Raw genomic sequence first — 21994 nt, 5'->3', positions numbered from 1 at the left:
GCAAAACCCCGTTTGAAACTTCCCAAATTGCAAATTCAGAGGTTAGATCACTTGAGCCGTTCTGCTTCTGATCACCCAGAACTATTTACTGTTTCAATTAAATATTTGTTCTAAATCATAGGATGGGCATGGGACAGATTAGTTCCTGACAGAAGGGCTGGCTAACCTATCCCTCTTTCATAAAAAGGCAACTTATTATCTCTCTCTCTCTCTCACACACACACACACACACACACACACACACACAGGTTGAGACTAATCAATTCCAATATCCAAAGGACCTTGTTTTATAAAGGATGCAGAATAATTTAAACAGCCAGTGTAAAATCTGGCCAAATATCTCTCAGTGAATCTGTGGCCAACCAAGTCTGGGGTGTGCTTATATTTACCAAGACTGTAGGCACCATAACAGTGGAAGACATGGGATGCCCTTGATTTAAATAAACCTGTGTGTGTGTGCGCGCAGCAAAAGGCACAGTGACAGCACAATCTAAGTGTTTAATTACAAGCTCACAGAATAAATCGGCTTTTAATTGTATACAATTTTCTCTTTTTGTGTCAAATGTGTTAAAGAGGTCATATTATGCTTTTTGGCTTTTCCCTTCTCCTTTATTGAGTTATGTATCTTTTTTGTACATGTAACAGGTTTGCAAAGTGAAAAAGCCCAAAGTCCAGCCCAAAGGGAGTTCCTATCTCCCACAGAATACTCTGCTCTGAACTGCCTGAAAACAGCTTGTTTGTAGTCCAGCCGGTTCCCAAAACCAAAATGCGCGTCATATAACGCTCGCCAAGCGGCTAGTCCGACATGCCCTGCAGCTGCAGCACACACACATCTCCTCTCCCATCCAAACACTAGCTACCCTCCAGGCAGCCGTGTTTACCGGCTTCTCATTGACCCGCCCTTCTCTGCTTCTGATCGGCTAGTAGTCCTTAACTAGGAACTGTGCATGTGCAACTCCCAACAAAGATCATGTAGAGGCAAGATGTATCACTCCATAGTTGAAACGAAGCGTTCAACAGGCGCATCACTTATATGCATCAGAGACGATAAAGGTGAACTGTCAACACAAAGGGATGACTCTTATGTTTCTTGCTGTTTCATTTTTGCACGATAGAGGCACTTCTATCAACGCATACCAGCATTTCTGGCAGGGTCGACCAGCAAAAAAAAAATTCTTAACCTGAGGCAAGTGAGGAGCTGCAAACAGTATTGATGGTTGGCTGCAAAACAAAATTCAATTTGCAAGCTAAATAAATAGTGCATATGAATTCAATGCATTTTTAGATTATTTAGTAAGTGAGCACAACTGAAATTTATGTTTTTTCCAGTTTTTCCATGTCTGTGCCATCTGCTTAACTCTACTGATATTTTACAGAATATTGTCATCTAAGCACACTGAATGTGCTCTGCAAAACTGAAAATATATTCAATATATGAAGTCTGAACATCAAACAGACAATGAAAGTTTCAGCAGTGTACTGTAGTTCCAGTGTACATGTCGTTATCTGGTTACCACCTCCTCAGTCTGCTAAGGGTGCAGCAGACACCTTCTGAACTGACTGAGTGTCTGGACCGGTGACTGAATCATCAAGATTATGTCAAGTGAACACAGGACATATAATAAAAAGCATTTCTTTGTTTGAATGCTGGTAGTTTCAAAGTTGCCAGTTCAAGATAAAAAAGTCAAAGTAGAAGAAAAAGGAGAAAGCACCGGTCCTGCTGAAGTACAGTATCCTTAAACAAGACCAAGACTGTAGCAGCATCAGGTCAGCTGTTGTTCTCATGCGGATAAACATAAACAACAAGAGAAATTCTCCTGCGGCAATCATTAGACTGTCACCCAAAATAAAGAAAATGTCTTACTGGTGTGTAGCTGTGTACGTTGCTGCCGCTGCTGACAGCGGTGTTCAGGTTGTTAAGGTTGACAGAAGCCAAATTCTGCTCTGAAAGACTGTTGCTCAGGCTGCTGCCCAGACTCCCAGGACTCTCACTGCCTTCTGCCTCGGGGTTGTACAGCGCTAGCTACACACACACACACACACACACACAGACACACACACACAAACACACCAGATCCATGTTAATGTGACAATAAAGACAATTATACAGGGCCAAATTTTTGAGGTAATGCACGATATAAAGTCCTTCAAAGGAAGTTATTCATGACTTTATTGTTCCTTGTTGCACATTTTATAACTCTCCCTCATTTTGTCCATTTGCCAATTCATATCCAGGCTAAAGGGAACACTGCCAACCTCAAGAAGTTACCTTTGCACCATTAACTTATGAGACAACTTGTTAGGAAATATGGAAATTAAAGTGCTGGTCTATGCAAATGGTTCCTTAAACTGCATAAAAGCACAGACACTAATCTTACCCCCCCTTCCTCTAAACACGGTGATTGTGATTAAATGTTGGAACGCAGAGTACACTGGGTAACTTCAGAAATTACTGTATTGTCTGAGTTTGGCACCCATGAAGAAGTTTCACTTCAGAGGAGGTGTACTGTATATCATCTTGTGGTGACAGATCACAAAGCTTTTAAAATAAATGCCTCAGGATTATGTTGAATCATGTTTCTCTTGTTTTGTTTGACTGTCAGCACTTGTGAGGCAGAGCGCCAGCGTTACCTCCAGGCTACATTTAATTGTAAAGACAAATGTGAAATTATAGCCTTCGGGTGAGACAGCAGTACAGTGGGGCAGTACTCTAACCTGTAGAACATCTTGTAGCAGAAAAAGAAGTGTTATCATAAATCAGCTTTTTGAAGTGTTAATCCTGAATATTTTCTGTTTTGGTGGATTTGGAAACACGTGAGCAAACCTGTAATTCTCCTTTCTGTGTTACTGTAGAAACAAGAAAACAATTATGAGGTTTATGAGAACTATGCATTAGAAGAGAAAAGATAATGATAATGACAAAACACCTCGAGATGTTTCTAGAAAGGGTTCAAGTTTTCTTTTTTACACTTAGCAGAGCTTCAATTAGAAGGAATGTAGGAATTCAAGTAAAAGCATTACAATATCTGAATGTGATGAGGATTATAACAACCTTTCTCAAGGAAATATTTTCTGTTCCCCTAATTTCCTAGTATCATATCACAGGAATGTCTTTCAAAACCACAGGCACTCTCCAATGCAAACAGAATAAAGGAAATGTGTTATTGAAGAGGCTCTGACGCACTGCTGTGCCTGCAGGACGCCACCTGTCTGGATGTGGGTGGATACGTTGGCATCGGCCTCACTGTCATCAAGGTCTTCCTCTCCCTGCTCTGAATTATTTTTTCAACATGTAGAGTGACGACTCAAAAGCGTCAAGTTTTAGTTTTTCCCGGAGTAAAAACAGAATTAGTGCAAACTGACATGCACTGTTTTCTGCTGCCTGCTGCCCGTGGGACACACCAAACTGTCTGGGGAAATGTTGCAACAATAAACGCTTGATGCTGATTTCCTTGGCTGTTAATGAGGCCCACCTTTTGATTTCTGTTGTCAAATTTTACAACAACAAGTTGTCCGTCTATCAAATCAAACTGGAGAAACTTTTACATACTTGCTCAATAATGTCATTAACAGCACTGTTCAAACTACAATGGTGCAAATGTGATGGCAGTCTACTGTTTGAGGGAACAGTCATAGCACAGTAGGTAGGTAACCATTACTGTTACTGTTATAATTTAGAGTGGTTAGTTGGGCTAAAATAGAAACTCTTGGAACTATTTAGATTATCTTCTTAATAATATAAATCTATTATTTATGTATGTCTTTTTTTAGATTAATGTTGCTACATACAGTAAGTCTATAAAATGTAGAAAGTAATGACAAACACCTTTCACAAGTTCCTAAAACTCAAAAAGATTGGTGCCTATTTTGTCTTACAAACAGTCCAAATCGTAGAAGTATTAAACTTGAAATGATCTGAAATAGAGAACAGCAACACCTTTTCACATTAAAGAAGCAGGAACCAGCAAGAGCTTATTATATATAGAGGATAAATGACAATCAACTGGTTTTAAACATTAGTATGTGAATACATGGCTCTATGATGCTGATGCGAAAATTGTTTAAAATCAAATGAAAATTAAATTCCCAGAGTGTTAAAAATCAGTGCTAAAAGTGTTTCATTTTGACAAATTCTGGGAAGTATGAGTCAATGAGTCAATGGAAAACTGGAAAAAGCTGTCAAGTCCAGACCTTCACATCACATCCAGACCAAACACTCAGAGTTATGTGAGCTGCTGCTGTGGGACAAATTTTCTCTTTGGCCGGGGTCAGACGAAAGGGTCATGTACCACACATCATCTGTGTGTATGTGTATGTGTGTGCCAGATCAGAGAGGCGTCAGAGGTTCCAGTCGCCGTTTGATCTCTGACCCTCAAACAGATGGTCGCACCCAGTTCAGCTTTTTAGGCAGTGTATGTATGTGTCATTGCATAATGTGTGTGAAAGTGAAGACCTATAAACAGCCCAGGCCACTGATGATGAAAGAGAAAAACAGAGACTCCTTCTTCTGCAGTTTTCAGTGAAGTACGGCTTATATATATGTTATTATTAATTGTAGCCTTGACAAAGTTCAACCCATTCTTCTCCGCTGCGAGTACAGTACAAATGACTATATCTTCTTGAAAAATTCTTTTGTAAAAGTTACCATTAGACATCATTAAGAAATGTATATGCATAAGATCTAAATGGCCACTTGAAGTATTATTCTGAGGTTTTTCAACTATTTGAAAGTTCTGTATGAAAACTTCAAAGGAGCCGAAGAAGGATTTTTCAAATCAAGCAACAGTACACAACCCAAAGACTGTGACTAAGAAAAGCATCAGAGGCTGGAACCAGCAAATGTAGCTTGAAAGCCAATTAATTAAAAACATGTAATGGATTATCAAAAAAGTTGCTGATTAATAATTTGTCGATCACTGCAGCTCTACAGTCAACAGTTTTGTAATCCTTAGATGCTTGAAGACGCATGGCATGTTTCTAAATCAATCAGCGTACCAACAAAGTAACATTACTTTATTTAAAAAGTACAACTAAAAGTTTCTGGTACTCAGCCAAACACTTTAAAGCAATCTATGTTTTTCCCACCTAAGTAGCTCAAATGCAAGCAGGTCGAGCATTACGTTCTTGTCTCTGACCATAACTGAATCGAGTATTAGATAAGAGGAAACGGGCACGCATTGCACTTGAGATATACGTCTGCCATAATAAATCTCCTATACCTGCTCTGTTGACAACTTTTGTATTGTTTTTTCAAACGACACTGTGGTTCCTCCTGCACTGATAAAACCAAACATTCATAACTGAGTAGCTGGTGTTGTACCTTGTTGGTTACAGCATTGATGGCCAGCGTGGGTGACGCCCCTCCTGACATAATGCAGTCCATTCTCAGAGACTCTGACTCCAGGCTGTAAGGAGTTGATGCCTGAAAGTAGAGGACAGAGGAGTGAGTGAGTATTCTGTTAATTAGCTTACCAAATAAAAAATGAAGACCTTAAAATAGATCACCAGCAATAGGTCTTTTTCACAATAGACATTTTGACATGCCAAAGTAGGAAAGCACAGGCGTAAATAAAATAAATGACGGCTTAAATTCATTTAGCTGCTTCACTTTCAGGGTCCTGGTATTGTGCATGCTTTCTTACGGTCACTGCTTCCCGGGACACTTGGATAGAACGGAGCCCTTGTTAATGCTGTTAGTAACATCTATGCTTTTCCTGCTATGACGAGTCAAAATGTCTGCTGTGAAAAATGGCAATATTGCTCCGTGTTTACAGTTAATCTTACATTATGTTAAGGCATCCCACTCACGTAAAAACAAGTAGTCTAAAACAGTGAACATTTAACTTGTACATGGCAAGACATTAAGAGAACACTTAAACAAAAAAAGTATTTCGCTTTTTGCCCCACTCCCCAAAAATATATTCATTATTTCTGGGTCTTCTCTGACAAAGAGAAGTTTTGTGATTCCCTACCAGCTGTGGCCAAATTCAAGCTGTTTGTACGGATACTACTGCGTCTTAGGCAATAAGCTCAGTAGATTTATTTAAATCAGTGAATTGTTGCACCCCAGGGAGATTGTTGAAATTTACAGAAAACATGATTAAAAAATAATGAAGTGGCAGAGACCACTTTGCCTGTTTCCTTAGGAGCTGAATGTGGTAAACCATAAAAGACAAATAAAAAGCACTGTGTAGCAAATGATTGCTTGCCTGAACTACACCTGTATAAATGTTTTATAAACATAATTCAGCTATACTGAGTTAATCTTTTTTCATTAATGAATCCACAGGCCATACAATAAAAACTAAAAGGTCAGCCTGTGTCACTGGTTGTGGCATTTAATGGGTAAGTTGAGATGTGTATAGAATAGTATGTAGTAATTTCTTTTAGTTAGTTTTTCTTTATACTCATATTGAGTTGAGTTTGGTCAAATTTAAATAGATGTTCAAATACAATCAACAGTAACTGTTAAGTCTTGCCTATCAATTAATATGCAGAAGTATTTTAAATATCCTCTCCCATCAACTGGAAACATAGGAGAGTGACTTTAGAAAGAAGGGAAATTAAATATGACAAAGGTTATGAGAAATTTCTGAACTCTGCAAGTTCCTGATTCTGTGCTGGGCTTCCTGAATCACCACCATGCCCCAGGCTCCAAATATGTGAAGTAGTCAAGGCGCACTTTAAATTGCCGGACACTTAAACAGCCTGAAAAGTGAACACATCACTTGCACTTAATAAGATAAATCAAGCCATCCTCATACATTATTCAAGTATCTAAAATGTATTCAGCAGCGGCTCATTTTATGCTGTCCTCACAAAGCGCTAAAGTAGGGTTAACTGAGTGTGAGGATAGGAGGAACTATTCAAAGATCGATGAGGGGCTAAATTGACGCCTGCAAAGTGACAAAAAAAAAAGAGGACAATATTTTTTTCCTTGTCTGACTCCTTTCAGGGTTCAAGACAGCTTGCCTGCCTCCCCAAACTGCTTACAGTAAGAGGATTGGTTGGTAACAATGCAATCTTTAATTTATGATAAACTCCCAGTGAAACGGGTTGTCGGTTCCCTCGTGGAGGCACTTAAAAAGAAGACAACGGAGAGGTGAAGAGAGTGAGTGAGGAAGGCTTGTGGAAGAAGGGGAGAGAAAGGGGAGAATAGGTAGAGAGATAATTGAGTGGTGACAGACAGGCAGACAGAGAGGCACACAGGAAATGAAAGAGAGTGATTATGCCAAGGGAGCCGGAGACGCAGGTACTAAACTAAGTGTACATTGCCTGTCTACACATTTATACAATGCATTTATGCAGCTGACGTTTAGCCTCACTGCCAACTTCAAATCTTCTCATTTGCACAGCCGCTGTCATCAGGAGACTTTAAAGACTCTGACTGTGTAGTCTAGGTGCAACAAAACTCCTATGAAAACAGTACGACATATTTAGCCACAAGTAACACTGCTATAAATCTTAGCATTTAAAACCTCCCTGTTTCTCCTTAGCCCATGTGACAGCCCACAGTGTGTCTGCCAGCGGTGCAAGTGAGGCATAAGTAAAGGGGTCGAAGGGCCCATCCATGTAAGACGAGATGACAAGGCTCTGAATTAATTAATGTTTGTAATAAAAAAAAATAAAAATGGTGAAAAAAAATATGTCTAACGGCAGCCCTGGGGCCTTCTGTGGTAATTAAATGGAACACAAGCCTAGAATACTCTCCCCCCTCCCTCCTCCTACTTTTTTCCCTTCTTCCCCTTGCAGCTTGACTTTTCCCTCTTTGCTCTCCTTGATGTCTTTCTTTTACACTTCTTTTCATTTCCCCTTCTACCTCCCCCCTCCCTCTCTTTTACCTCAATTCTTTCTCCAATGAGCAACTGTGATTGTGCACTTTGCCGCTCCACGCCTGCCTGAGTTCCCTGGAGAGGAGAAGGCTAAAGCAGCAACACAGGCACAGAGGGAGAGACAGAGGAGCGAGTAGCAGACAAACGGATAAACAGATGAACAGAAAGATAATGATCAAGGTAACACAAACAGTGACATAGGATGAGAAAAAGAAGGAAGATGACCAGTCGTGCCGCGTCGGGATGAAAGACACAGGTTTTCTTTAATGCAACAACAAACGCAGTTAGGTGCACGCTCAGAAAAACCTCAGAGGATCAGCTGCTGGATATAAAGATTTACAGTATGCAATAAAAAAAAACAGAATGCTACCTGCTTACTGGAATTAAAGCTCCTTTATGAAATAGGCTTTACTGATGACCTTTTCGACCCAGCAAGTCTTTTGCTTGGTCCACAACAAGCCAGCTGAATTCACTAATTGGTTGTTCAACCCTGGGTGGGCTAAAAGCCGTCATGCTAACTGAAGCATAGCATTGATACTGGATGCCAATAAGGTATCAATACTTACCATAACATCACTGAATTACAGTTTTTTAATATTTTACTGTGGTATTTTCTGTCCGTCATGTGGTCCTGTCAACTCTGCAGGTGTAACATTACACCTTTTTAAGAGAAACATGATTCCATTAACGTCTTAGTGGGCTGCTAAATGTTACAGCAACAACATCAAGTATAGTAGTAAGACATATATTAGTATAGTATTGCTGTGTACACTCATTGGTTCATTTAAGCTCAGCTGAGGTGATGGTCAAAAGAGAATTTCAACTGTTGAATGTTTACAAAATTATATAATGAATCTGATAGTTTGGTTTGGAGGTAGTACTGAAATTTCAATCTTTAAATGAATTGTAGTTATGAGTGCAGCACACAAGTGTATCATACAGTAGTCAGAGTCAAGACAACAGAGATGTAGGCAGACAGAGGTGATACAAGATTTTCAATACTTCATGGAGCTCACTGCTTCTGTATTCAGATCCTCAGGTTGATGACTAAACACAAGCTGCACTGTGTCGGGTTGATGCAGGGCTCCATACATTTATAGCCTCAGCTGTTGTCAATCAATTTCCCTAAGCCAATTTTCATTACTAACTCTGTGTCCTCACATCGATTCTGTAGCTTGTTCCTGCTATTTCTTTCTTTAAAACTGCAAGTCCAGGAGCCTGAGGTTAACATGTTTTACCGTGTAAGCCAACCCTGCCAACCCCATCTGCTACAACGTATGATCATGACAATATTCAATGGAGACTGTAGGCTCTGGTTCTCCGATGGCACATAGAAAATGTGGTTTTCTATGGTACAAAGAAAATGGCACATGTGCTGGAGATTGGGTATTTCGATGAGACACAGGCATGCTTTCTAGCATTCGGCAGTAAGAGGTCCAGTTATAATTATTTCAATATCAATCAAATGCCACAAAACAAACCTGATGACATGGATAACCCTGCCTGTCCAACCCAGCCGAGGAAAAGGGTACATGAAGTAGTTATGGTTTGTTATTTTTGTGGCTTTACAAAGAAATAATTACAAGAATAGAAAGTCCAGCAAAATGGTATGATAGACAATTAGAATGATGGAGACCCGTCAAACAAGCACTGCAGCAAGAAAAAAAAACACAAGGCAAGCAATAAAAATAATAACCAGCATGTTTCATTCTCTCCATATAGATATTTATTTGAACCATGCAGATGTGGAATCAATATTGTTCTGCATAAAACTGCACAGTATCAGCATATAAAGCATTGAGTTGGGAGTGGTTAAATATTTTGTACAGAGGATACGTCCTCTAAAAGATATTTTCAGACTCTTTTCAACTGTGATGCAGAAGCAATATGTGCCTCCAGGCATAAAATGATCAAAACCTTTTTGTCATTGTGTGCCACTGATGACTCTTTATAATACCGCTGAATCGTAAAAACACATAACAGAATAAAATATTTGTTAATTTGCTGATGTGCTTTAAACTGTCATTTGATTTGCATTAGTCAGTGTTGAGTCTGATCTACTGTAACACTGCTCTGCCCAGAGCATTTTCTTTAGCCATGCTAGCAGAATGTCTCTGTAGTTGGCAATGTCATATGGCACAGTCAGTCTGTTGGCCCACAACTTTGGTCCAGACTGAAATATCTGAACCACTCTTGGATGGATTGCCATGATATTCTGTACAAACATTCATGGTGCCCAGAGGATCAATCCCACTGACTTTGGTGATCCTGTGACTTTTACTCCAGCGCCACCATGTGGTTCATATTTGTGTTTTTTGGTGACGTGTCTCAACAATTATCAGATAGATTGTCTTAAAATTTGTTCCAGGCATTCATGCCACCCTCAGGATGAATTGCCTGACTTTTAATGTTCACCAGGTGGAAATTGGAATTAGTCCAATATTTTGGTTTATGCAAAACTAATGACATTCCCCTCAGCATCAGGCGTTCTTGATGTTTACTTCTAATTTGCAAATGTTAGCATGCTAACATGCTAAATAAAGATGGGGAACATGGTAAACATTATACTTTCTTAACAAATGCATGTTATTATATCACTGTTAGTGTTAGCATGCTTATTTTAGCATTTAGCTCAAAGCACTGTTGTGCTTAAGTACAGCCTCAGAAAGCCTCTAACGTGCCTATAGACTTGTTTGCCTGCTGTTCTATCCTGGCATCATTATATCGTGGAAAAAGAAAAAAAGAGTGAACACAAACATTTCTGTAGCATCACAGGTGTACAGAGCAGCTTTTTTCAATCTCTGTCATGGCTTCTGCCACTTTGATGGCAGTGAGCTTGAACTAGTACAAAGTAACTAAAAAACTGAAGAAGGAAGGTGAGATTATTGAAATTACATTGTGGCAACACTTTGAAGATGTCTGTAGAGATGTCATTTGAATACTAACTGAGTGGTGTACCACCAAATTATAAAAAACTTAAAACAATAAGCTCTCATGTTGATAAAAGGAGGGTTTTAAAAGGCACAGTACTTACCCTTTCTCCAGAGCGCGGTCTCTTCTTTGGCCTGCTCGGTACTGTGTCTTCTTTAGGATTAGTGTCTATGGCCCAGTAGGAACCCTGGAGAGTGGCCCCAATAAAACAAAGAGTTAAGCCTTGTGTCTAATGGATGCTGCTCTGTTTATATATTTCTCCAGTGATTTAGATTGCATTGTAGGTTTAGGTACACTTTGATATTCTTTTTTTAATGAGTTGGTGGAAAAGTCCTCAAATAATCACTTCAAAACTAAAGTTGCAATACCACGGGGGGGGGTTTATGGAAGATATTCTATTACAAGTAAAAGTACTGAATTTAATTTTCATTAGAGTTACCTGTATAATAAATAAAAAAATGTTTTCCTTGGGTATCAAGCATAAAGATACTAAAAGATTCAATTATTGCAGCACGTTAAGATGTTAAAATGTGTTATAAATACTGGATTTTATTGTTGCTGGTGTTCCTGGTGGTACTAAATATGGCAACCTTTGGGTAGCACTACAGCAAAGGATAACTTTTAGATAAGTAGAAAAAGTTTTTAATACAAAATCCAGATTTGGAAGGTATGTAGTAATAACAACAACCACTTCCTAAAATGAAAACCCAAAGCTGCCTTTAAATATGGTGCTTGTGTAAATGTAATTTGTTACTTTCATTGACTTTAAGAGAGTAAACTAATTTTTAAAAAAAGTCAGACAGGCGGGTCACAGCAGGCAACATGCTGCCACAACTAATATATATCCCAAGAGGACATTATGATAGGTCAGGAGTCCGCCAAACCACTAATTAAAACAATATCTATTTATTCAATCAATGACACAAGTTGACCAATAAAACAGGCTATAAATTTGAAATGAAACCTTAAAAAATTATAACTGTAAAAACTAAAAAGTCCTTACAGCACCAGCTGATTCCTGAATGTAGGCTCACTGCTAGCTAACGCAAGCTGAGAACTCCTGGCAAGACAGCAAAACCCCACACTGTCAAAGTAATAGAGCATTACTGCTCTGAGTAACTGTAAAGTAATTACTAAATTTCAAATTGTAATCCCATACATTAATTAGTAATGAGTTGCTACCGAACACTGATACCAATGACCAATAATAAATTCAGCCTTTTTAATAAACATGTTAATCCTGTTCTCATTATTGGCAGCATTTATGCCCAACACGCAACAGCATAAAACAAGGCACTGGACACAAAAAATTTTAACATTTAGAAGGACTCAAATTACATTGTCTGACCAGTTCAATTTCATATCAATATGAACGCCCAGATATCTTTATGAGGAAACAATTTCAACCGTTAAATTGTTGTTAATTCCAAGTTAGATTTTACTGCTGGATGCATTTGCACATATTTTCACCTTGTTTTACGGTGATGGATTTGAACACATGTATTATAATGTTCACTATACCTTATATCCATTAGTGTTCGAGTAATATCCATCCCAACGTTTCTATTTGTTTCTGATGTATCTCCCACTATTATGTCTAATCAGTCTATTTCTTAAGCCCTTCTAATGAAGGGGAAACAAATATAAAACATTAAACATAAAAAGTAGGCCTACAGTAGATGGATCTCCCTTACATCAGATAAAACCAATGTTTCCATTGTTATTCCAGTTCTGTATCCAATCAGTTTTCTCTAGGTGTAGTTTTGCTACGGTGCATACTCCTGCTTCCCTTCCCCAGAAAATCCACTGCAATCCTTTTGATACACAATGTTAAAGCACAGCAACCTCCAAAATAAACACATACAATAAGAGAAGAGGAAATCAATTGCTTTTAGGTCCTTGATTTCCTCCCGGTCTGACCCCCCTTTCATTTTTCCTCTTCTCTCCCAAGGAGGTGCAAAGCTGCAGACTGAATTCAGGAGATTCATCTAGGCCATGCACGCACACATGCACGCACATACGCACACACAAACACACAGCTTGTCTCTCAACATCTAGCCCCTCCCTTCCCCATCCTTGCCTCTTCTCCTCCCCCTGTCTCTTAGTCCCACATCACTGAACAGTACACAGCCAATTAACGTTAGCACATGCATGATTTAGCTTTTCCCCTCTCTCTATGGCTTCAAACAGAACTTGTACATTCAACTTCTCTACACACACATGACCTCCCCATGCCGAGGTATCGACCACTTCGATCCACAGTGTGAATTAAGGTGCTGGTCAGGTCCAAGTCAGGCTAATCATCGGGGAGCCTCTCTCTTTGTGTCTTTGCAGACTATAGGCCTCCACTAAAGCCCAAGGATTTTGTTTGAATTATTTAAACCTTCTTCCCCCTAATTCATTTTTCAATGGCTCCAAAATCCCAGCAGTATGGAGACCCCCCCCCCCCCAAAATGAGCAGAGTTTTGAGCGCTCAATGAAAAGTTTTAGACTTATCAGTTTTTATAAAAATAGTGGATTTCTTCTCACTTAGGCCTTTGATGAGATGAAACGCAGACCTTTGAATTTTGATTTGAAAAAATCTTGTATGGGCAAGCTTCTGTGATCAACTGTAATTATATACTTTTCCCATCTGAGCAATTCCTTCAATTCAGCACAAACAAGGACTTGACAAATTGTTGTTATCAAACTGGTGCTGCTGAAGTGGCCGTGGCAACTCTGCTTCCTAACCGCAGCGGTGAAACATATCTAAAGCTTCCACTGATTGTGTGTGTGTGTGTGTGTGAGAGAGAGAGTGAAACAGAGCCTAATAAAGCATAACAGATGCGTGAATGGCCTCACATCTGAAGGAGTGCACCTACATATACTTATTATTCATTACTCCCTGTACCACATTATTACTTGGCAGAATCAATATCGGTGAGCCGCACAAAACAGAGAAAGCAGCATTAGGCATTCAGCCGGTTATGGAGCTACAAATTGCTTTTAAGTGCAGACACGCTGTGTGTGTGTGTGTGTGTGTGTGAGACAAAGAAATAGAACAAGTGAGTATGGGTGTCTTTTTGGGTGCACTTATGCACAAGTGTGCACACACATGTGGCACGAGGTTACTAAACACGTGAAAAGTAATCGCAGTCGCCTCTGCCGTATTTGTAAGCTTGCTAAAATAGGCTTGCATTTTCATTGTGTGTCACTCCGTAATTCAAGCTGAGCTTTTCAGTCGCATTACATTGTTCAGGAAATACTTACTTTCCCGGGGTCGTCTTTGGAGCGAGGCACTTTGAGAAAACACTTGTTCAAGGACAGGTTGTGTCGTATAGAATTCTGCAAGGAGAGACAGACAGAGAAACAGAGAACGAGAGATGAAGGGGATGAAAAGGCAGGACGACAAAAGAAACAGGACAAAAAATTGTTATAGAGTAACTCATCCACTTTTTTGAGGAAGCAAATTACATTTACAGTCACATTATTGTACTAATAAACTGATTATGGTGCTAATCTACAGTCTATAGTCTTCATTCACCGCCAGATAGGTCACAAGATAATCAATGGGATAGGAAAGAATCAAAAAACATTTCTTCCACACAAAATGTTTGCTTTTTCTTCTTCTCTCTTACAATTCGTCTTTTCTTAATACCTTCCTAACAATTGGAGAAGGAAGAAATTCAGTTTGCTCGTAACTCATACGCATTTTAAACTCTTTGTTTAGAGGGGACACTTTGCTATGTCATGTTCACTTCAATCTGTGTTATGTACAATGAGCTGGCGTGAGACTGAGACTAGTGGTAACAGTAGTAGTAGTGGTAGTATACAGTATTTCAAATCAAAATCGTCACAAAAAACTCAGACACATTCCCCGTCTTGCCACTGTCCATCGCCTCTGCTGCTTCTGCTTCTGCTGATGTTAGCTGGAGTGTCTGGCTCTGGACCTCTGTCTAGGCCCTTAGTGAAGGCTCTTGAAAGTAAAGCGGTCGTCCACTTTCCACTGTTCACCATGTAGTCAAAAAGACGCTTCGGGTCACAGTCACAAGTGAAATGTGAGCCGTTCCGCCGCAGTTGAAGACAGCTGTATTGTCTCAAGTTAAACTGGGCTTCTTGAAAACTCTGCCATTTTTAAAGCATATAACAAATTTTTGGAAATACTGAGGGGAAACTGACTTTTCTATAATTTGCACCACCTCCTATTGTTTGTGTGTGTGTACATGTGAGGAAAGGGAAAGAGAACGAGAGAAAGAGCCCACAACAGTGTAGGCTAACCTGACATGAACCTGTTCTCCCTTCGGGCTCCCGTTCTCCACTCATCTACTGCTGCTAATTAATACCACTGGGGAGGAGGAGGGGAGAAGACAGAGGGATGGGAGGTATTTCTCTGCTCTTTCTCCTGAGCTCTCACTGCTCAACACCGGCTTTGTTTCTCCTACAAAAAACACCTTCTCTCGCTGTCTCTAGCATACCATAACAGCCTGCTCCACCTCTGCCTCGCCCTGCTCTTCCAGGAGAAAAGCTCCAGCAAGTTTTCAGCTGCTCTACTTAGCGGGTCACTGGCTCTTTGCGACCGTCCATCAAGGAAATGCGTGACAGTCGGGTGATGAAAATGGCAAGGAGGACTGCCACCAGTGCGGCACACAAAGGCAACCATCTGTTCCAAAAACGTTCCTACGGGAGGAGGCACTGGATCATTAACACCAAGTCTGCCCGTCACTTCAGCAGTCAGCCCGTCTAACTTTGCTAACCTCTACCTATTCTTTGTTTATTTACACACTATTTTTGTTACCAAAGCAGTTTTTGCACACCTGTGCACTACTTGCAATGTCTGCACAACCCTGTGTATTTCAGACTTCAGACACTCTGGCACTTTTCACTTTCAGGCATATGTGTTCTTTGTTCGGGCTGGGTAGTGTCCCTTAAAGTTACTCATGCTGATGTTAAAAATCTCTTACATTTGGCCTACATTTGTTCGTGCCAATAAGTCTGTCCCCTTTTAGTAAATGAAGAGTTTTAATAATTATTATTATGTTTTCCTCATGAGTGTGTCCCTCATGATTGGTGATCCACATGTCCATAAAACCTAACACCGTGTAACCCAAACTGATGGGAATGTCAGGATACCAAAAGTATGTTTTCATATGACACTAATTTCCTTATGTCCTTAATGGTCAGTGTTAACAGAACCACAACAGTAGGTAATAAAGATATTTCAGACCAGGTTTAAATAATGATTTAATAGTAGTCGTATTTATTTGCCGTCACATTGCTCAGCTCTTATAATTCATGTGATGTCTTGAACGCTACCAGTTTGCTTTGAAGGAATCATACATCTTCTCACAGTGTTCTAGTGTTTAATGGCATTAAACCTGACGCAAAAATCCACATGCTCTAAATTTTGTTTACTAACAGACATGTACTAAATTATATAACAAATTATATTAGTGGAATGCTACAGGATAGTGGTAGAGTGACATGTACAATGTGTTCACGCTTTGCAACCTTGCTCTATATTGCTGAATTAATTAAAGTCCTGCTGTCCCATGTGTGTTAATGCACTGTTTATTTTCATTACTACATACTTGGCAATAGGAGCTGTGAAAATATCAATATAAATGTAGTCAAGATATTATAAAAAACATGCATTACAGCCATGCTAGCGACACAGTGGTGATTTGAGCTCTATGCTAACATTTGTATGCTAACATGCTCAAAATGACGTGATGTTCAGCAGGTATGTTTATGCGATGTTCACCATCTTGGTTTCGCGCATTTGTCAGCATCACCCAGCCTATATGTTATCCTAAACAATTACAATTCTATCTGTTCAGTTCAATTTAGATTTAGTGTACTTTATATTCACAGTATCATCATTTCATTTCTAATATGTTCTGCAGTGAGCCTTTGTAGCATGGTCCATACCAAAGAAAAAGGTCAACAATGCATGAAACAACTTTTTTCTAGTCTATGATAGAAAAACTGAACATAAACAAAAAATAAACCTCCCACACTTTCACTGCAAGGATGTACATGTTCTAGAAGGAATCTATCCGAGTGGATACATAAGTGCAAATGCCTTCTTTTCTACATGTTACGGACACAGTAATCTCCTCTAACTGAATGCGAATAGTCATCATCAATAAATGTACTGATTAGCAGTGCTGTGAAGTAAGATAATGAGATTCACTGCTGTGTCGTCCTTCCACCCACTCCTCACCCTGTCTGATTAATGAGCTTATTGGGCCGGGTTGGGCCATGCCAATCCTGCCCAGCATCTGATGGATCACACAGTCACAGGCATCGTGTGTGAGTGTGTCTGCATGTGTTTGTGTGAAAGGACACTGGTTCAGCCCAATAACTTTGGCATGAGAAAAATGACATATATAAAATATGCACTCGCTGTTTCCACTGCAGGAGAATATCTCTAAATTCAGTAAATCAGTGGGAGCCAGGGTTTGAACTTCTCTCTCTGGCTCCCTTTTTTATTCTTGACACAACTATTTCTGTCACTTTTCACAAACAACCGAGTGCAACACTATGGTTGTCTTCCAGAAGTGACTGTGGAAATGTGCGCCTCTATCCCCATACTTAAACAATATCGCAGCTCCCTCCTCTCTATTGACAATATGTTGTACGAACAGACCCTTAGCCTGTTAAGCTCTGAAGTACCCTCTTTACGAACTCCTGCGGTGCATAGCTTGTTCAAACCAAAATAACTTATTTTTATAGTGGGCCCAAAAAATTTTTAATTACTTCAACTCAATTTTTTAAATTGTAGAGGAGATCCAAAGGTCCACACATTTGTCAGACAAAATGTAGGGGAATGTATATATTCATACATGTACATGTATACATATACAGATTTCTTTCATTTGATAACATCTTTTGGTTTGAAAATTGTAGTTTAGCAAATGTAGCTTCAAGTAAGTGTTTAAATAAGCTGATCCGTGATCCTCAAGACTGTGGGAAAAGTATGATTTAAAACAGTTCAAATTAATTTAAGGAAACATTTCAAGAAAAAAATGTATTACTTAAGAGATGTTGATGTTTTGTTCGGCGATAATTAAATCTCTTTAATAGAAATACTGTTATGAAATAATGATACAGTAATACACAATTCTGCAGTCCAAATTAATAATAATACTCAAGTAATAAATACATGAAAATAAGTTTTACTACCACATTGGTTAGATATATAGATGAATGGACAGAAAGACAGACCGACAAAGAGAAACAGAAAGAGAGAGTAAGTAATGGATATTTGGTTTGACTAAGAGTGTGTATGTGCGTACATATGCATGAATACAATGTGTATATATATATTTTGAGTGCAGACTACAGTGCACCTTCACCCATTCATTTTACAATCTACTTTACGTGTGCAGTACCCATAATACCTCCTGATTTTACAGGCAATTTTTAGAGATTGGGGATTAAGAGCAATGTCGCAGAAAAATAAGGTCAAACAACCGTATTTACACATTTATTATTATATATGAGGCTTTGTGTATGCATCTGTGGTATGTACAATATATACTGTTTATGCGTGTACGTGGCAGTGGGTGTTGCTGCTGCTGCTGCTGCTGCTGCTTAACGTAGGGTGCAGCATCCTGGACTTGAAGAGGTTAGTTATATAAGACGGGCGTGATAAGCATGGATGACTTTTTGACAAAATACAATGTGATATAATGTGATGTGTGACAAAAAGTCAGGTTTTAGAAACATGCTTTCGGGAGGAAAGGAAATACAGGGAAAAGGAGTGTAAGACTGTGTGTGTATGTGTGTGTGGGTGTGTTTATGTATGTGTGGATCAGTCAGAGAAAGTGATCAAAGAAAGAATGACAAGTGTAAAGGATGACAGAAATGGTTGGATCGGCTTAAGTATGTACGTGTGTGTGTGTGTGTAGATGAGGTAGGGTTAAAAGGAGCCAGAAGGATATTCTGGCTATAGGCAGGAAGCTTGGTGTATGTGTGTGTGTGTGTGTGTGTGTGTGTGTGTGTGTGTGTGTGTGTAGATGCGGCAAGGAAACAGGTCACACGGAGAAGAAGTTATGTAAGCGGGTAGGTTTGGAAGATTTGGGTCATGGCAGTTGAGTTAAATACAAAGGGGCAACATGAGATGGCATTTCCACTTAACTGAATTAAACAGCCTTGAAAAGTGATATTTTGCAAGCGTGGCAACAACACTTAACAAAACAATGCAGATGACACAGAAATGGTCGGTTGGTGAAGTTCGGTACACTGGAAACATACAGTACAGCCTAACTGGCATATAGTTGCAAGTTGGAGTCAAGTATTTTCCAGTGCCTAAGTTTCCACGACAATTTTATTCATTTTCTGCTTAAACAATGTAAGGTGCACTCCAACGCTTACATGGGCATGAAATGCTCCAAATTGAGTCATCAGGGGAGCAACTGTGTTGGAAAAGACACAAGTCTGTGTGCATAAAAACTTTAGGAGAGGGGTCAACTATGACTCTCAAAGAACACTTCTGTGATAAACATAAGCTTAAAAGGCCCTGAAAACTTAGCTTCTTACCATAAGTGATTAGATCCTACAACCTACATGGGGCTGTTGCCAGGCCACTGTCAATCAAATCTGATCAAACCACACCCACACAGTCCTGATGAAGCAAGTGATGATGATGATGAGTTTTTAAGTGGTGAACTCTCAATAAATATTACCAAAAGAAGTTTTTTCATGATGAAGCCAAGAATTCAGTGGCTTTAAAGGGATAGTTGGGGATTTTTTGAAGTGGGGCTGTACGAGGTACTTATGTACCTACAGTAGACGGATGTCAGCTCGCCCCCTAGTATGGCGAGCAGACAGGTGTACCTGCTGTGGAGGGGGTCAGCAGCAAAATGTATTTTAGCCACCTAAAAAAACTGTAGCAGTTTACATAAGCTATATTTAGAATGTTTTCACCGCTTTACCTTGCTGTCAGAAAGCCCTTTCTTTTTGCACTACATTTTCCCAACTGTGAACAACACTCCACACGCAACATTGACCCAAGTCCGCGTTTGCAGTTCCGCTGTGTCCAACCACCAGGTAAGATCATGCTAAAGACCTGCAAATAAATGAAACGGACTTACCAAACAACCAGTCACAAAACGCAGTTTCCACATACATTTCCTCCCTCTCTCTCTCTTTTGGCCCCTTCAGTCCCTATCTGCAAAAGTTCTTCCTTTGTATATTCCTGTTCGAAAAGGCATCCTCCTTTCTTAACAGTGAACTGCATTTTGTCGTTGCTGTCTTAATCGCTCATTTTTATTTTCTTGTATTTGTTGTCTCTTCTGTAAACCACTGTGCATGATGATTCACTTACATGGGGGACAGAATCCATAGTCCTTGTTCTTTGTAATATTGTATGTCTGAGTTATGCAAGTGGGTACCTTCCAAAGTTAAGTCTTCTTTAGCAACACACAATTAAAAGAACACACAACTAACCTGAAAGTTGATGGTTAAGATGGAAAAATCCACCATAATGTGCAGGCCATTGTGGTTTGGGGGAAAATAGGGTTATGCCGATAGACGATGCCATCAGTCCATCGGCGATGGCTGACAGACATCAGACATTGAGACAGCATCATCATTGTAAAAACCCCGCAGCCCCAGCAAAAAAATTCTCAAATTTTCACATTATACCACCCTGTGAAAGCAGGTTTTAATGACCACAAACATTCCTAAGTATGCTTTGCACCTGCCTCGGGATTCTCTTCTCCCCACATTCTGACACACTTACACACACCTACACCTCAGGTAAACACACCAGCTTGCCCCGCCTCTCTCTGTCCTGCCCCCCCCCACCCATCTGCTCCACTTTCTCCATCAGCAGTATGTTTTATAAATTGGCCTAAAAGACTGAGAACTTGTCTTTTTTCATATATTTCCACCCGCGATCCCTTACCACAGCAGCAGGTGAGCCGCATATCGGCTTTTTAATGACGCAGCCTATCAAACAACTGAAACTAACATCTGCACCCTGTGTGTTCACCTGGTCCGTGCGTAAAATATCCTCCGTGACTTGTAACGTAAGTTAATAACCTACCATTTTTTTTTACTGAGTGAAGTCTGTGCGAGAACACATGCACATAAGACGACTGTTGCCCCCCTGCACGCATGCGCGTGCCCGATGACATCGTCCATCCTGATGTTTCTTTGTCGAAATCGTCCGATGGAAAATCTGTAGACATGGCACAACCCTAGGGGGAAAGTAGTTCTTTACATATTTATTAAATAAATATAGTAATGTGGCATGGCAAGCTTTAACTGACAGGCGAGGAGTCTCTACTTTGCAAGGTAAGAAAGGAACCCTTCATGTCTGTGGTTTTGTAAATCCAACAGAAACCCCTGCTTAAGTGTGTGTCTGCAGGGAGACAGAGGTCAAAGGCCAGGAGGCTTTCTGGCCAGGATATTAACCTATGGAGGGCCTACAGAGAGACGTGTGCACACAAATGCACACCCACACAGCAATATTCAGGAGAATCTCTCCCATACCCTTCAGGATGAATGTATTGAGGTGTCCTTGTGCAGAACAGACAGAACAAGAGATAGTGAAACAGAGAGAAAGAGAGAAAAGGAGGGAAGATATAGCAAGACGGGATATTTGGAGAGAGACAGAAGAGATTTTATTAACTTTCAGCTGAACCCATACAGTGCATAAAGAGAGGGTAAAATGTGGTAAAGTTTGAAGGTAAGGCAGAGGATAAGGAGCTGGGAGGAGGGCGGGTGTAAGAGGCACAAAGAAATAAAGAGCTGGAGTCGGCTGGAAGAAGGAATGTGGGGGTACGCGCACATACGGACAGGTGTCTTAGATGTGAAAGTCTCCTGGGTTCTGAGCATCATTGAAATGCCTTATTATATCCTGATGGTGACGGAGTGACAGACGCTCCACGAGAATGCAGGGTTGAATACAAGTCCCTACTTCAAACCCCATCTAATACATATTCATTTCATTTGATGGACCCTTCCCCCGCCCTCTTCACTCCCTTACTGAAGTACTTCACACAAGTCATATATAAGATGAGGTGTGTGTGTGACTGTACAAGTGTGTTATACACTTGTATTTCAGCATGCTCCTGCACATAAGTGTGTATGTAGGCAGGTGTGTGAACTTGTCCACGCACCCGTGACTGTGACCTCTTCATCTTTATGAATATGTGCGGCTATATGCATACTTTACAGCAATAGTGTACCAGTTTCTGCTTACAGAGTGTGTGTGTGTGTGTGTATTTGTGTGTGTGCGT

At 40.0% G+C, this 21994-nt stretch overlaps 1 protein-coding gene across 4 annotated transcripts in view; it reads right to left on the bottom strand.

Moving 5' to 3' along the window:
• Window positions 1-21994, bottom strand: part of LOC119906068 (forkhead box protein J3-like) — a 65731-nt gene that overhangs the window by 19166 nt on the left and 24571 nt on the right. For 3 of the 4 annotated variants that reach the window (XM_038723575.1, XM_038723573.1, XM_038723574.1), the window contains exons 4-7: window positions 14013-14087; window positions 10867-10950; window positions 5321-5422; window positions 1865-2023 (exon numbers count right to left, since the gene is read on the bottom strand). In XM_038723575.1, coding sequence (XP_038579503.1) covers window positions 1865-2023; window positions 5321-5422; window positions 10867-10950; window positions 14013-14087 — 420 coding nt within the window. The remainder of the gene's footprint in view (window positions 1-1864; window positions 2024-5320; window positions 5423-10866; window positions 10951-14012; window positions 14088-21994) is intronic. The other variant, XM_038723576.1, reaches the window with a different exon arrangement.

Source organism: Micropterus salmoides, unplaced genomic scaffold, assembly GCF_014851395.1.
Source record: "Micropterus salmoides isolate LMB-PRFRI ecotype aquatic unplaced genomic scaffold, ASM1485139v1 Ms_hic_scaffold_16, whole genome shotgun sequence".
Classification (NCBI taxonomy): domain Eukaryota; kingdom Metazoa; phylum Chordata; class Actinopteri; order Centrarchiformes; family Centrarchidae; genus Micropterus; species Micropterus salmoides.
The sequence above is the reverse complement of the archived record's forward strand: the minus strand, read 5'-3'. Positions and strand labels throughout refer to the sequence as shown.